Genomic DNA, 16,752 nt, shown 5'->3' with positions numbered 1-16,752 from the left:
AAAAAAAATATATTTATCAGTGCTTATGATCAACATAAATATAATGGTTGTGCCTGTGTTATAAAATTTATCAATACGAGTATATGATTAATCCACACATATATAACATATATATATATATATATATAGGTAATATTATATTCTCGTATTATACAAAAAAAAAAAAATATGAGATTAATATAGAAAATAAAATGTGTTTTTAAATGTTTGAAATTAAGATTGTTTTTTTTTATTTCTATTGACTACATTTACTACATACATTTTGTTTTTATTAAAAATTTTAAGTATTTTTTATTATTTATTTATTTATTTTTTTTGGCAGCATTGGCATTCATTCAAAATTACTTCTACACCCGCTCAAATACTCAATCACACACACATATATATATTATACCATTTGCAATATGCACAACTACACACACATACACACGCACCTTCATACGTGCACTTTTTTTGTAAGTTTTTTATTGTTTTATTTATAAATATTTTTAACATTTTATGTTTTATGAAAATTATTTGCTTAAATTTTTAAAAAAAATCGGTTGAATTTAGTTTTTTTTTCTTTTTTTTTTTTTTTTTTTTTTTTTTTTGAATAGCATATTTTGGTTGTTTGTATGTTGATCTAAACTTAAAAAATATATATTATTATTATTATTACTGCTAGTTAAAGTAATAAATAATAAGCAAATCTATGTTATTGCTTTGTTTTTACTTTACTTTTGCTTTTACTTTATTTTTGCTTTTACTTTGTTTTTGCTTTGTGTTTGAATTCTGTTTTTGTTTATAGCTAAACTTAGATGACAAATAATATTTTGTATACATTTGTAAAGAATATAAGAATATGCAAATATTTCTTAAAAATGGAACATCGAAAACTGTATCTATAAATAATTACACTATTTTAATTACTATAACATATTTTGTTTTTGTTTCTGTTTTTGTTTTTGTTTTAATCAATACAACATAAATTTTTGAGGCCTAGTAAATAAAAATTTTTTTTAAGAATACAAACACAATGCTGAACGATTACATACGTAAGGATGATTCTTAGCTGGATTGATTTGCCTGTACACATTTGCCTTATAACGAATTGGTCTGTTACGTGGGTTTGTCTCACTTTTTCAAAGTACGTTTGTTTAATTATAAATTTTTTTTTAAGTTCTTATTATTCTTAAATTATAAAATTTGTAATCTAAAAAGAAATATGAAAAATATGAACAAAAAGAAATAGGAGTTAAAAGAATACAAAAAAAATAAAATAAAATAAAATAAAAAATATAATAATAATAATAGTTGCAAAAAACCTGAAACTATAGTTTATTAATTTTCCCACTGTTTTTTTTAATAAGTATTGCGTATGGGATTAAAAATGATATCATATATTTAAGACCAGTCTATATAAAAAAAATTATTTAAATATATACCGCCCCATCCTACTCTGACATATTGTCTTTCTTTTTGGGAACACTGCGAAAAAAAACCAAAAACACAAAAAAAACAACAAAAAAAACGGTCAGGTCTACGTCCCAGAGCCACTCGTCACCTACGACGACCAAGTACCGTTCAACACCTCCTACATAGACTCCACAAGCAGGTCCCGGCGGGTTACAATAACAAAAAAACAAAAAACAAAAAACAAAAAAAAACAAAAAAACAAAAAACAAAAAAACAAAAAACAAAAAAAAAAAAAAACAAAAAAAAAAAAAAAAAAAAAAAAAAAAAAAAAAAAAAAAAAAAAAAAAACAAAAAAAAGAAACACTTTCGAAATTATGTAGAAAGATATTCCACCCTGCACTACTCTGACATATGATCTTTCTTTTTGGGAACCACTTAAAAATGTATCCGAAATTTCTTAGATCCTGATAGCAACGAAAGCAGTTTAAATATCCTAAAAATTGAAAGAAAGCACAACCTCACACAACCCCACTCACTATTATCTTGGTTGGTAGCAGTGGCAGGTGATTAGATAACTTCCATGTACCTCAATTAATGATTTTCTACCGTTTGCTACCACATTACTCGCAAGAACCCTAGTATAGAAGAATAGATACTAAATCCATCCCGCCGAATTTAGATAATTTAATAGGTTTTTCGTCTTCACCGATAAAGAGTCTGATAAACTATCAAAGAACCTATATCTTCCTAACAACCTATATCTGACTATTATCTTATGCTCAACATTTTATCACTTCTCATTAACTTTAAATTACCATTTTCAATAATTTTATTTAAATAGTTTGTCATATAAATCCTTTAAGCGTTTTTTAAAATATTATTTAATTGAGTACGTAATGTGAAATTTGGAACAGAAATGGGCTTCCTTACACACAACTAAAATATAAGTTTTTTATCCTACTGCCATGCTTGCACCACATGCTACTGGCGTACTCCGATTTGGAAGTTTTGAACGGCGGCACTTGGTCGTTGAACTTGATAATTAGCTTCAGGGCCGTTCTTGAAAGCCTGCTTGATAGATCTTCGCTGCTTGATAGATCTCATGTGATTTCTATATGGAAACTATGAATATTTTCAATTATTTTTTGAGCAACCTTTTGAAACTTAGTCTTTAATAAACACTTAAAGAAGAAGAAAACAAAAGCCCAAAAATAAAAACAGCCAAATTCAAGCGTCATTCGGTTCACGTGTCATAATGTTTTTTCTATATCTTTAACATTTCTACATTTCCTTTTAAATTTAGTCACAATCAAAAGGTACAAAAATAGTAGTAAAAATCCGGAATTAACAATACAGATATGACATTCTACATAACATGCATTTTCGTCATAGCCCGAAAAAGCCAATTTTGACGTGCCCGTGACGCTCCACATAACATCGCCCTAGTTCATTTGTTCTTTAGCTGTTTGGGACTTTAATGTTCTAGGTGGTTCTTTAGCTCTGCTAACACAACATGCCATTATTTGCGCTTAAGTGGAGTTTTGGTGCACAAGGCTGTCACTTTAACCTTATCTAATCTGACTACGAACACTTCAAAATTAGAGTAATTTTTAAACCCATACGCATAACTACGATTAGTTGTATATATATGTATATATATATATTTAAAAAAAAAAAATTAATAAATAAAATTAAATTAAAAAACCATTAAAAAAAACAAAAACTTATGTATAGGTTATTTTATTATATATTGTGAATTGATTTGGTAAGATACAGAGAGTTTCTACGTTAATATACAAAATATATTTAAAAAAAAAAAATATTTTTGTTATTTATTACTACCCCTGGGGTAGAGAATGACCAAAATGTACAGTGGGAAAATTAAAAGTGTTTCAATTTTTGAATTACAAATTAAAAGCAGTGCTTTAAAAAATCTTAGCTTTTCGTATCATTCATTATTTTTAAAAGTGAAATCATAAAACTTTCATTTGTGTAAAACGCCAACATTTTCTTGAAATTTTGTTCATTTTCAAAGTGCTATTCTGACAAACGAAAAATATAATCAATTAATTTATAAAAACATTTTTTAAACGACAAAAAAATTATATTAAAAATAAAATTTTTCTATTATGTTTAGTAAGGAAATTTTAAATAAAATTATATATATATATATAAATATTATTACTGCAATTAAAAAAATATTATGTACAAAGTTGTGTTTGTTGTGACATTTGGGATAGAATAGTTGTATTCACAAAACAAGTCATTATTTTATGTCTGCTAACTTTTGTCAATAATTGTCAGAATAGCACTTATAGACTATATTTAAAAACTAAAAAAAAAAAATACAATAATTAAATTACAAATAATAAACCACAAAACCTTAGATATTTGTTTAAACCATTGCTTATTAATTTAAATAAAATGTATACTATACATATATATGTGTATATATATATAATTAATAAATTATTTTAAAACTTACCTTAAAAATGAAAAACAATTACTAGACTAAATTTTATATCAATTGAAACGATGTTTACTGAGGAATAGAATGGCTATCGCGCAACTTTTTTATTTCTTTTGTTGCCCAATTGCAAAGAGATTTCGTTCTTTGTGCCTTTGATCTTTTACCATCCGCTAGAAATTGTGATAAAGCAACATCATCAAGTAGTGGATACAATCTAGGACCAAACGCAGAACACAAATCACCAATGAAACCAGCAGCACTTGCTACCATTGACTCAGAATTTTCACCTTCAACGGCAATAGATTTAATAAAATTAATAACATGTGCAAGATGAGGTTCAAGATGCATCACGTTTGGATGTGGAGCCTGTTCAGTGCCTTTTAAACCTTGTATTATTCCTGTATAAGCCTCCAACACACTTTCACGCAGTTCACTTATATACTGAATCATATCGTAACTGCTTTGATCAACCTATTTATAATATAAAACAAATTATTATTATTCTTAGATTATTCATTGGAATTGATAAAAGAAAAATTGATCAAATTTGTTTAGTTAAAAGTTAACCCGGGCACTACACATCTGCAAATTACGAGTACTTTTGTTCCTATTTTTTAACTTATACATATATACAAATTTTTGCAATGAAAATTTTTTATACAACTTCACAGCAAGTTTTCCACCAGCTCGAAAAGTTTGTCTATGTCAGCAAAAAAATAAAAGCAAAAAGTACCAAAAACTTGCTAGTGTAGCCTCAGTATTAATTTTTAAAAAATTATCTACGAAATAATATATGAATTCATAGCATTGTTTTATAGTTAATTAATTATTTTGTAATCAAAATAAAACAATATGACAGCTACCGATAACACAGTTTTATATGTGAAACATACACATTTCAATGAATAGTCATAGTTTTGTTTTATTTTAAAAATCATATGTATAATTTTATAAATAAATATTAAATATACTACTAAGAGATTTCATTTTACACATACCTGAAGTGTGGAAGCAGCTCGCAACATATCTAATACAACATTTAAATATTTGACAAAACCTCCCCCAATGCTTAAGGCAATATCACCAAAAGCTGAAAGAATTTGTGGTTTTACACTTCGATGTAAATTTGGTTCAGATAAATTTGCCAACATTAAGGTCATAATTTCATCGCAATAAGGCAACATAAGATGTTTTAGAGCACGACATATATCGCCAGTTAAACCAACTGCTGCGCAACATACTTGATATTCTTGATGATTTTTTAAGCCCATATAAAGGAATGGTTTAAAAGCCTCCATATATTTACCAAATTTAAATCCAAGTAGCTCGACTAGTGTCGATACAGCAAGGAAAGCGTCTTCTTGTACGCCACCCGCGCGACCAGATGCTGTACTGAACATTGTTAACAAAGCAGTCATAATGGCATCGGAAATTTGTGGTGCATCTTCTTCGCGTACCTTTCGCAATACACTCTGCAGTGTGGCACAAAGTAAAGATTGTAAGTCATTAAATTGATGACGATCAGTGTGACTTGAAATGTGTGATTCCATTTGCAAAACATGATTCAAACGTTCAAGAATAACGATTGTAGTACGTTGAACTACAATATAACAATCTAAAGGTGAATTCTTAATCATATCCATTAAAGCTTCATAAGCAGCAGCACGTAAATTTGCTTGAGCTCCATCTCGACGATCAGTTGTTTCTAACAGTTGTGTAACAATATATTCGAAATATGGTGATAAGCAATAAGTTTTTGGAGTTCCGCCATCAACAACTTCAGCTGATTCATATGCGGCATCGGAAAGTCCAATAAAAGCCCAACATACATTAGCAGCAACACGCGCTTCGGCCTTTAAACCCTTTACAAAACATTCAAGTAATGGATTGAGGTAAGTTTCGTTAATGGCAGCTTCGGGTATTATCTAATATAAAATAAGAATAAATATAATTACTTTTTTTTAACAAAATTTTTTTGATATTCTTTACATACATCGCAAACACGTCCAAATGTCCAAGCTGTTGTATCACGCACCTGAACACTTTCATCATACATAAGACGTATAAGTGTTGGCATTGCTTGTTCAACAAGCGGTTTCAATGTATTTGCTTCAAGACCACTTAATATTGAACCGAATGACATCACAGCAGCATCACGGAATCTCCAATTCGGAGATTCGATATTATTTTTAATGAATGGAAACACATGAGGCACGATGTCATCCTCACAGCACGTTGCCAATAACATTAAACAAACAGATGCCGCTTTTGGTGGACTCCAATTATCTTCATCATCGCATTCATCTTGTTTTGTTAATTTTTCTACCAAAACTGGTGTAAGAAATTGTAATGCACCACGAGCATAATGCTTTGAAACACGTTGAGGTGGACGCCCAGCTTCATTAGCTTCCTGATTTTCTATTGCAAGATCTATTTCTTCATCGCTGACGTTTGACCAGAACTCAATACCTTGTAATGAAACTTGATCATTATCTGACTTCATAGCTTCTAATGTAATGGGAAACAAAGCTTGAGCCATATAAGGTTCCATATACTGATAATATAATGATAAAATTCTAACAAGACATTGTAGAGCTGCAACACAAATCTGTGTGTCGACGGATTGAGTTGCTTCACATACCACCTCCATAATAAAATTGCGTTCATTATCTTGCTCAAAATTAGCTTTAGTAAATTCAAGAGAATTCAATAGAGCTGTTGTGGCAGCTAAACGAACATGTACACTTGGTTCCTGTTTGCGCATACCATGAATAATAGCTGTTAGAATAGCATTCGATTGATGTTCAAGAACACCAAAACGTATATCTTGACAAATATAACCGATTGCTTCTAAAGCTGCTTCACGATCCATTTCACTAGAGCCAACTGTAACAACCTTGTTAACCAAAGTTTGTATTAATAAGCCCCAACGGTTTAGCGGTAATTCTGCGACTGCAACATAAGCCACACATTGTGCAGCACACGACGGACGTGTATTTTCGGTACCCAATGCAGCAAGAATCTAATCCAGTGAAAATAGTTAATAGTTAATAGTTGTAATTATAGACAAAAGAATTGTTCTGATTTCTATTTATTGTAAAACTTACATTTTTCTTTATGTATTCTCTAATATCTTCTGGAAACTGATGCCAACGTTGTTGATATTGTTGTATTATCATTTCATCTTTACTAGTCAAGTGGTTCTTAAGTTGCAAACCAGCTGCCATTCGAGCCACAGGACTATTGCTTATACCAACTACAATATCAGATAAAGCTTTAAGGAACTCCGGCAAATTACTATCCGCAGCATGCTCCAAATAGTTCTTCGCTGACATAAGCTCATTTTTATCTAGAGAATAAAAAATAAAGAATTCAGTTATTATTAATTACTGCAATAAAGAAGATCAACTTCTACTGAAAGGAATTATATAAATGAACAAAACATGAGATTCCAAACATTATACCGATTTATATAGCTTTCGCACTAATATAAACAAGGGGTATATTTAAAATGTTCCAAGACAACAGTCTATCAACGAACTATCAAATCTCAGAATGGTTACAGCCTTCTCGGAGAGGTATGCAGATCTGAGGTCAATTATTGCTTAGCCTGATGAAGTAATAAACAATAATGCAATCAAGGCGTAAAGAGGAGTTTTGAAAATACCTCGAGTAAAGAAAGAGTAAAAGTGCTCAAGTGCACTGGCTCAAAGAGCTTCAACATAATAATTTAATTTAAAATAACAAAATTTAAATAAAAATATAACAAGGAAAAACAAATATATTTTAGACATTCATAACACCGTATATGATATATATTTTCGTAATAAGTTGAATCGGAATAATCGGTTCTGGGATATCTGTTGTTCTTGTTGAAGCCCACAAGGATCTATAAAGCAGATAACAAAAAAAAGGGATTACAAGACGTATACGTGGATTACGATTATTGGTAGTGAAAGAGACTAGCGTCTTTTTTTAGGAGTCAGAATAAATTGGGAAATTGTTTGGATTTAAATTGAAGTGAACCAGAATCAAGACGGAGCTACCTAGCAACTTTTAATGGGCGACTTGGATATCTGTATATCTATCTCTGATGGATATATATACATATTTTCGACGATGGAGTTTGTAAGTAGTTGAATATAATAAAATGAATTGTTATCTTAATAAACATAGACATTTTTATGGAAATTTGTTTACAGATTTGAGTAGGACTTTTATGTTAATAAAGTACTTAATTTCAAGTATTTTTAAAATGATCACATTTATCATAAATTTATATTTTATATTTAATATGTATGTAAAATACTTTAGTTAACAAAATCAGCATTATTATATTTTAATGAAATTGTTATGTGTTTAAATTAAATAACTAATTTTAGTACATAGTCCAAATTATCTATTTAAAGGATATAGAAGCTTAGATAGACCAAAGCTAAGTTTTTATTACTCGTTTTATTTATAATTAGATTTTTGTTTTTAACATTTTATCGTCTGTAATTGTATACTTTTAACTTGAAAAAATATTTGTTATTGCGATCTATAATCAATTAAATGTTTACGATGCAAACTGCTGTGTTTGTGATATTTTTGCCCATTTTCAATGGAACTAAGGTGTCCAGTAACAAAAAAAATAACGATAAACAGCTGCATATATATTTTATATCAATAAACAACTGTCTGGAATTTAAAATAATTTTCTAATCCATATTAAATTTACATAGAATCAAATTTCCACATATATGATTCATAATATATATATTTAAATTGTTTAAAGCAATACGTGCATATATATATATTTAATGGTTTATAAAATTTCTTTATACTTTATTTTCAAGAATAATAATTTGTAGATCAAATAGTTCATATATTTTTAAAGTTAGAACAAATTTAAACCTTTTTTTGTCTAATATACAATATTAACAATAAAATTAAAAAATATGTAATGGGATCCTAGAGATAGTGTGGTCTATATTGCTAAACTATTCTCGAGTTTTATAATTAACATAGACCAAAAATATATCATTCTTAAAACCTTAATTATGTAATATACATTATTAAAAATAAAATTAAAAAGTATATAATGAGGTCCTAGAGCTGGAGTGGTCTACATTTCTATACTACTCCAAAGTTTTTTATAATTAACATAGACCAACTATATATCATTCTTAAAATTTGAATGATCCACTATTAAATTATTACAACATAATTGAAAAGTATATATCAACATATTAACATATTAACAATAGAAATTCGAGATACTACTCCCGAGTTTTTTATAATTGACATAGACCAACTATATATCAATTTTAAAATTTTTATTTTGTCCAATATACAATATGAACAATAAAATTGAAAAATATATAATGGAGTCCTAGAGATGGTGTGGTTTGCGTTACTACTCCCGAGTTTTTTATTATTGACCATCTATCTATTATTCTCAAAAGTGTGTTTTATTTCAATATCCGAAATCAATATATTATAAACCATAAATATATATTTTGTATAAAACAGCTTTAGCATATTAATTACCATCAGCTTACTCTATACAAACACGTCTTTATAACAACATTTTTATTATTTTTATTGTGAAAAAGAATTTGATTTTGGAAGAAAATAAATAAATAAATAAAAATAATTGTTAATCACAATAAGTGATTTAAACAAGAATTATGTTTCTGAAACGGTCAAAGACGGTCCCTTTTGGATTAGAGATAACAATAAAAAGCCAACAAAAATTGATTCTTGTGAAGTCCCTTTGGAGGGTGTTGAACAGAGTGGCTCCGGGACGTAAAACCTGACGTTGTTGGAACCTTTATGTGCTTACAGATTTCAGCGTGTTACTACAACAACAACACACGATTCTTGATTTATTGTTGTAAACCATATGGGAGGGTTGGGCTTGACTCCCAAGACGTATACCACTTGCGAAACTATAATTGCTCATTCATTGTATACCTTATGCTGCAGAAACTTATCTGGGCAATGAGCACAATGCTGTAATTATGAGCTGAGGTTCTCAAAATACAGATATTTATACTATGCGAACTGAAATTAAATATTTAAATAAATATTTAAAACTTACTTTCAATTTACAAAAGTATATGTAAGTAATATAATTTGGCGATTTAAAACTAAAGGTCATTTCGAACGAAAAATTGACATAAAACTCTATACAAAAAAAAAATGCTCCCCCAAATTGTGTCATTGTAGAGAATTTTCTTTATAGAGTTCTTGGTCAGTTTTTCGTATAAAATTGAGATTAGTACCAGGTTTTATTAGCAACTGTTGCTTGTTTTAAAAAATTGCCAGTGGTTTTCGGATTCAAATGGAATTGAGAATTTGTGGTGTTTATTTGAGGGAGTAGTATAGGAACTTAGTATGTTTGCATGAAATAAAAAACTGTTGAAACTTTAAAATATATAATAATGTATAAGACCTCATCTGTATGAAAAAAAACGCCATATCTTTGAAGAACTAACTATCTTTAAACACAGATAATGCATAATGATTGTCAGATAATATATTATTTCAAGAGAATGAAACGAAACCACTTCTTCGGTGAAATTATATTTCGAAAAATTTAGTTAATATATTATTTTTTTAAATACTTGTTTTTTACTATTGAGCTACAATTAAATATGAATTTCTAGTTTCTTATATGGAGAAATCATTATTTATACTAAGATGAACAATAAAAAAAAAACAAGTGGATTAAAGAATTCTCATATTGTCAGTGCACATATTGAAATAATGATTTCTGTTTCTTATTAAAATATTTATTATTTATTGTACTTAAATCAAACATATCAAATATTGTTTATTAAATCTTCATTGCATTACCATTTTCAGCTGTCAAATGCAGCTCTTATGACATTACTTGAGATTTAATTATATTTGCGAAATATCGTTTTCGTTTGATTTCCCGGAAAAATCAACATATGGATTAGACTTTTCCTGGAAACTCCCCGCATCTTATTTAAATTTATTTAGTTTTTTAAATTTCACATGCACATATGTAAAAACTTTAAGCCGGTAATTTTGAGGTTATGAATAATTTTTTTTTTTTTTCACCAAAGAAAATTTCTGAATCCAATAAATTTCCTTTTCTTTTAATATTGTTAATCTTATATTTTTAACAATTCACATAATAAAAATTAACTTCACCATCGTTCTATCGAAAATATTGGAATGAGATTTGATATACTTATATTTGCACTTTTACTTTTGCAAAATTCAACAAAAATTGTACGAGACCTCAAGACATACGCCATTGAAATATATTTTACTTTGTTTTTTTTTTTTTTTTTTGATATAAAAATAACCCATATGGAGTAATTGGAGGATGCGTTTCACTAAAGATAAAAAAAGAACTCACCTGGTGACACAGTCTTTTCCAGCACCTCAATTAATTGCATCGTAATTTGTGGATTCATTTTACCGCTTTTTTTTTGCAAATTTTTATAGCGTCACTAAAATTACTTGCTCAGGAATGTTGCTTCACTTCGACTCGTATTTTCAAACACAGACCAAGTCAAGCAAAATAAAATGCAATTAGTTGAAAATAAAGTTTTTAAACTTATATATTCAGATATATTATTTAAAAACTTATTACGAAATTCCTTTTGTTGTTTAAAACTTTACGTCAGTCAAAACGGACAAGAAAAATGATTGATTTTCTTTTACACTTTATTCGTCTCTCTTACTGCGCTGCATGAACTTAGATTTTTGTTATGTTGATCGCCTCCTTGCTTGTAGACAAATCGTAGTGAAAAACTACACTCTTATATTATTTGAATTATATTGTTAACGTAAAATATTGCTTTTAATTGGACTCCAACTAGTATCAACTCTTCGTACGCGACAATCCGATGCAACTTTACTTCCACATGGAAGAATGACGAATGGCAAATGTCTTCGTAATAACTTCGTGATTAACGCTTTTGGTTTCAATTAATCCGCTTTGCACAAATCAAGTGTTGCCACATCATAAATAAAAAAATGTAGTAATAAAATTTTTAATACATTTTTGGAAAAAATTCGCATATGTAATATGATCTAGGCCGCGTGCGAATTTGTATAAATTGAGGTAAAGTAAATTAAAAATTCCTAAGAATTTTTTGCACTGCACTTATATTAATATTTATTTCTTTATTTATAGTACTTATTTATTATTTTTGGTTAAAAATTTTCAAATTTATCTATTTATTTATTAAACAGCTTATAAAACTTTCACAATTCACCCTACTCGAAATTCTGATAAATTTGCTGCCATACCGACATAAATCACAATCAATTCAACAAATGTACTACAGCATTTATAGTTATTCATATAAAAATGTACTTATGAGCAAAGAGGCAATTTTTACGTGAGCCTAAAATACGCTCATGAGCGTGGATCCAAAATTGGCTCATGAGCGTGACCACGGTTGCCACTTATGGTACTTTAGTACCAAAATTGGTACTTTTTTTTTTTTTTTTTTCGTTTGGTACTCATTTTCAAAAACTGGTACATTTTTGACGACCCAATTTTATTGTGGATATTTCCAATTAATTTTTTCTATAAATGCAACTTTGCACTATTTTATATTTTGTTCATTTATAACACTATGAAAAACACAGAACGAAAAACCAAAAAGGTCCAAATAAATTTTGGACCTTTTTTTACAGAAATGGTACCTTTTTAAACCAATTTTGGTACAGAAAAAAATTTTCAAGTGGCAACCGTGAGCGTGACTCCAAAATTCTCTCATATTGAAGAGCTATTCACGAGCGTGAGCCTTCAATTTACTCATATTTAAGAGCTGCTCATGAGGCCTCACGAACCGAGATCTCACGAGCTCAACTTTTCAATAAAAAGCGATTTATTAGTTTAATTGCTTTATTTATTTTTATATACGTTACTTGCTATGTGAAAATATATAATTTGAAATTATCTTAACTTATTACTTTTTATAATAAAACAATATAATGAAACAATAATACATTGTTTATTGCATTTTAAGCAAATTGTTTAATTACATTCATGTAGAACTTTGAAATATTTATTTTTTTATTTTTAAATTTTTCGAAACACAGTATAATATAGTTTAAGTATCTTGACTTAATATAAAACGATTAATTAAGTAAATGCACAGAATTCAAATAAATAGTGGTACGTGCCAAATTGTGCAATGAAGACAACAACGATACCATACATTTTTTATTTTCTAGTACACACCACCTTCTTCACTTTTAACTTAATACCGGCTCTTGCTCACGAGCGTATGAATGAGTTATGAGCAGAATGAGCCGCTCATGGGTATCCGAATACGAACTCTGCGTATGAGGTTTAATAATTGTTAGCGTAAACATTATATTATACCTATAATTCTATAGCTTAGCGTACATATATATATACATATCTTAGGTATATTGTAATTAAATGTTACATATATTTAGAACAATAAAACATAAGAATTCCATAATAAAATCGCACTGAAATATTAAAACTTACCAGTGCACATGAAAGGGCGATACTGTAATACTTTTATCAAAAATACTGTTTTAACAGTTTTGACTTAAATAAATAATAAAACTTTGTTACTCGATTGACGAGCGTTTGATAACTTCTTAACGAATCAGTTTTATGAGGCACACATAAATAACTCTCAAGTATTCGGTAGTGTCAATTCAAATTTAAATAAATGTGAATTTCGTCTTAACTCGATGCATAGATGTACATTAAAAAACCGACTCTAATACTAAGTTTGCACTATATTACTATTGAATCTATTTATTATATTTTCATATGGATTTTGTATGAAAAATTTTTCATATATTCCTACCTATTTCTCAAGCTAAGTACATCAATCCAAACTTAAATTACTTTTAAGTTAAATTACTCACGCAAACACGGTATAGGTGCTAATAACACTTTTATTTTGCTAAAGGTACTTCATTTAATTTTACTAAAAATAAACATTATATGTAAATATTGCCTAAACACCTCAAGATTAATCGTATGTGTATTTAAAATGTTTTTTGTTAACAGCAACCCTAAAAGTACTTTTCATTTTTGTGCGTAAACACTCTTAAATAATTTTTGAAATTCGTTTTAAATTAGATTTAATATTCGCACAAACATAAACAAAAATAACAAATTCTAACAAGAATTCGAATTTCAATATTTCGTTTACTTTTTTAGATTTTGAAAAGTACACGTTGATAGCAATTTGAAAAGCAAATAAAGACATATGTACATATAATTGTAAACTAAATTCATAAAACTTGTATTTTTTTAAAACGTTTGCATATCTTATAATTGTACGCTTTTTTACTAATAAAGTTGTACTTACATTAATTATGAAATCAAATATGCTTGATAAAGTTATATGTATATTGCAAATAGAACACTGTATGTCAATTTGTTGTTTTCTTTTTCTTCGCATTCATCAGTATTTCGCTTCTACTTGACAACAGAACTGAATTTAACCCAACCGCCAAAATAAAAAACACGAATAGTAGATAAAAAGAAAATAAAATCCATAAGGGTTGCAAGTACCTGGAAAAAAAATAGTGTTTAATACAATATATAAATATAGTAGCAAGCTCAAATATATATTAAATTTTATATAAATTCATTCATATAATATATATTCATATTACATGGTACAGATATATGTTTCAGACTTTTTTATACGTGTTTAATTTTTACTATTATGAGAGTCAAATTATTTAGATAATTTGATAAGTGTCATTAAGATGCTTCAATAATAACTTCTAATTATTAAGTAAATGATTTTAATTAATATATATTATAAAATTAGTTTAATGCACATTTTCACATTAAATCAAATGTCAAATAAATGAAATCAAATATGCTTCCATATAGTAAATAAATGGTGTATTGAAATGTTTTTTTAGTATAATTTATTAAAATATTTCCTATATGACATGTGATATAATATATGTCTCTACATATTAAGTGACATTCTAATAAAGATTGTTTGACTTATTTCCCTTTTGATTTCCTGATTAATATTAATTAGATACCAATTTAAAGTCGATATAAGATACTAAATGTCTGTCAGTCATTATGTCTGGTTCACTTTAAAATGAAAACTTGCAATAAAAATACTGCATTATAAAAAAAAATTATATTATATCTTATTATTATAAAAATTTAAATTTATAAAAATTTATAATTATCATTTAAAATGATTAATTTATGTAATGACCTTTAGTGAAAAAAATTTTACAATATTTCGTTATTTTATTGAATATATAAACAAGAATTTAATGGATATAACAATAAGAGGTGTGAATGTAAAATTTTGTAATATAATTTAAAGATATAAAAAATAATTAATAAGACTTCATTACTTGTTGGATAAAAATTTCTAATTTCTTTAACCCTAATTATAATATTACGATTTTGTCGTTAATATACTAAGTATACAAATTGAAGACAATAGTTTTTTATAAAAATGTTTTAATTAAAAACTGTAGCTGTGATTTCAATTGTTTAAAAATTTTAAATTGAGTTCACTTTAAATAATAAGTTAGTATAATAAAATAAATTTGATTCTGTAAGGAGTTAAATTTATATAGTGCTCCATACCATGCCATATTATGGTATATAGAATTAGATAATTAAAGTGTACTAGTTTTGACCTAGAAAATAGAAAAAGTTAATGGGCAAACAAAAAGAGCTGATTTGTATAAATATTAAATTTAAAATTTGTAAGCAATTAAGAGTAATTGAAGTGTATAGGCAATCTACTAATATTTATAAACGTATTTCTTTTCTTCTTTATATAGCAAGTCAAACTCTGCATGAAATGTTAATATTTAACACTTGCTAAATTGTTAAATTCGAACAGTCAGAACAGATGTTGCAATTTTAAAAGTTTCATTAAGATTTCTTCAGTCACAAAATATACATTCACAGTATTTCCATTTAGAAACATAACTTTTTAATACCAGCATTTTTGGATGATTTTTGCATTATAAATAAAAATCGAAAAGGCCTACAATTTAATATACAATAATCATTATCAATAAGATTGTGCGACAATAAATTCTTTTAGTTGATTTTTCAAAGATATTGTGTTAATTTCCGTAATTCATATAATTCACTATATTATAATTCACTATAATTATTCAATTATACACTTGAAGAAATTTTTCAGTTAAAACTCAAATAAATTTTGTATAGTGTGAAATGACAGCTCGCTTTCACAGACTCTCTCAACTTACTAGATTTTGATTACGGGACCAGAGAATAATAATATACAAGCAACTATTTACTTAAATTTTGCAAGATGTATGAAAACAATTTAAATGCTTTAAGTTAAGAAATCTATTTTAGAACAGTTAGATAGCAAAAATGTGTAATATGTATATATTTTGACTATGAACTTACGGTAAAGACTAGTGCAGTGGTCTACTTGAATATTTTTTATTAAACATTTATATGCTCATTAGTCTATTTTGAAAGCTTAATGATTAGCCAAGAAATTAAATTAAAATATATAAGCTAAAAATGATTGGAACAATCGAATACCTGAGTCCGATGAATAATATTCCTAACTTAATTAATACGAAATATTAATATATATATTACAGTTATTACACTCATAATATATTGTTACTCTTAATATTTCGTTTGTCAACATTACAGAACAATACAGTTCTTTTACTCCCAGTAAAACGTTATACAGGGGTTTACATATCGAACTTTGCTGATAAAGGTCGACTTTGATTTCAAATCCAGTCACTAAAGCTGACTATGCCATTAAAATAATAGGACAACAAAGTTCGAACTTTCACTATAAATTAGCCTCATTTGAAACTTTTTTCTGAATACAGTGCTGAAAATAGTGAGTTATCAATATGTTTTTGGT

The 16,752-nt window shown here is 27.4% G+C and overlaps 1 protein-coding gene across 1 annotated transcript; it reads right to left on the bottom strand.

The window, feature by feature from the left end:
• Positions 1–1,073: 1,073 nt before the first annotated feature.
• Positions 1,074–11,776, bottom strand: LOC119689368 (importin subunit beta). Its single transcript, XM_038104189.1, has 6 exons — positions 11,244–11,776; positions 6,973–7,214; positions 5,859–6,887; positions 4,864–5,790; positions 3,881–4,336; positions 1,074–1,192 (listed from the first exon to the last, which is right to left on the bottom strand). The coding sequence occupies exons 1-5, from the start codon at positions 11,299–11,301 to the stop codon at positions 3,935–3,937; spliced, it is 2,658 nt and encodes an 885-aa protein (XP_037960117.1). The 5' UTR covers positions 11,302–11,776; the 3' UTR covers positions 1,074–1,192; positions 3,881–3,934.
• Between the last annotated feature and the right edge of the window lie 4,976 nt (positions 11,777–16,752).

The sequence above is a fragment of the Teleopsis dalmanni genome, chromosome X, assembly GCF_002237135.1.
Source record: "Teleopsis dalmanni isolate 2A chromosome X, ASM223713v2, whole genome shotgun sequence".
Taxonomy (NCBI): domain Eukaryota; kingdom Metazoa; phylum Arthropoda; class Insecta; order Diptera; family Diopsidae; genus Teleopsis; species Teleopsis dalmanni.
The sequence above is the reverse complement of the archived record's forward strand: the minus strand, read 5'-3'. Positions and strand labels throughout refer to the sequence as shown.

Excerpts from the sequence above, each read along its gene's own strand:
- LOC119689368 (XM_038104189.1), bottom strand. The coding sequence starts at position 11,301 with ATGAATCCACAAATTACGATGCAATTAATTGAGGTGCTGGAAAAGACT. Across the intron at positions 6,888-6,972 it reads GAGAATACATAAAGAAAAAT|ATTCTTGCTGCATTGGGTAC; the intron begins GTAAGTTTTACA and ends TCACTGGATTAG. Across the intron at positions 4,337-4,863 it reads GAGCTGCTTCCACACTTCAG|GTTGATCAAAGCAGTTACGA; the intron begins GTATGTGTAAAA and ends TATTATAAATAG.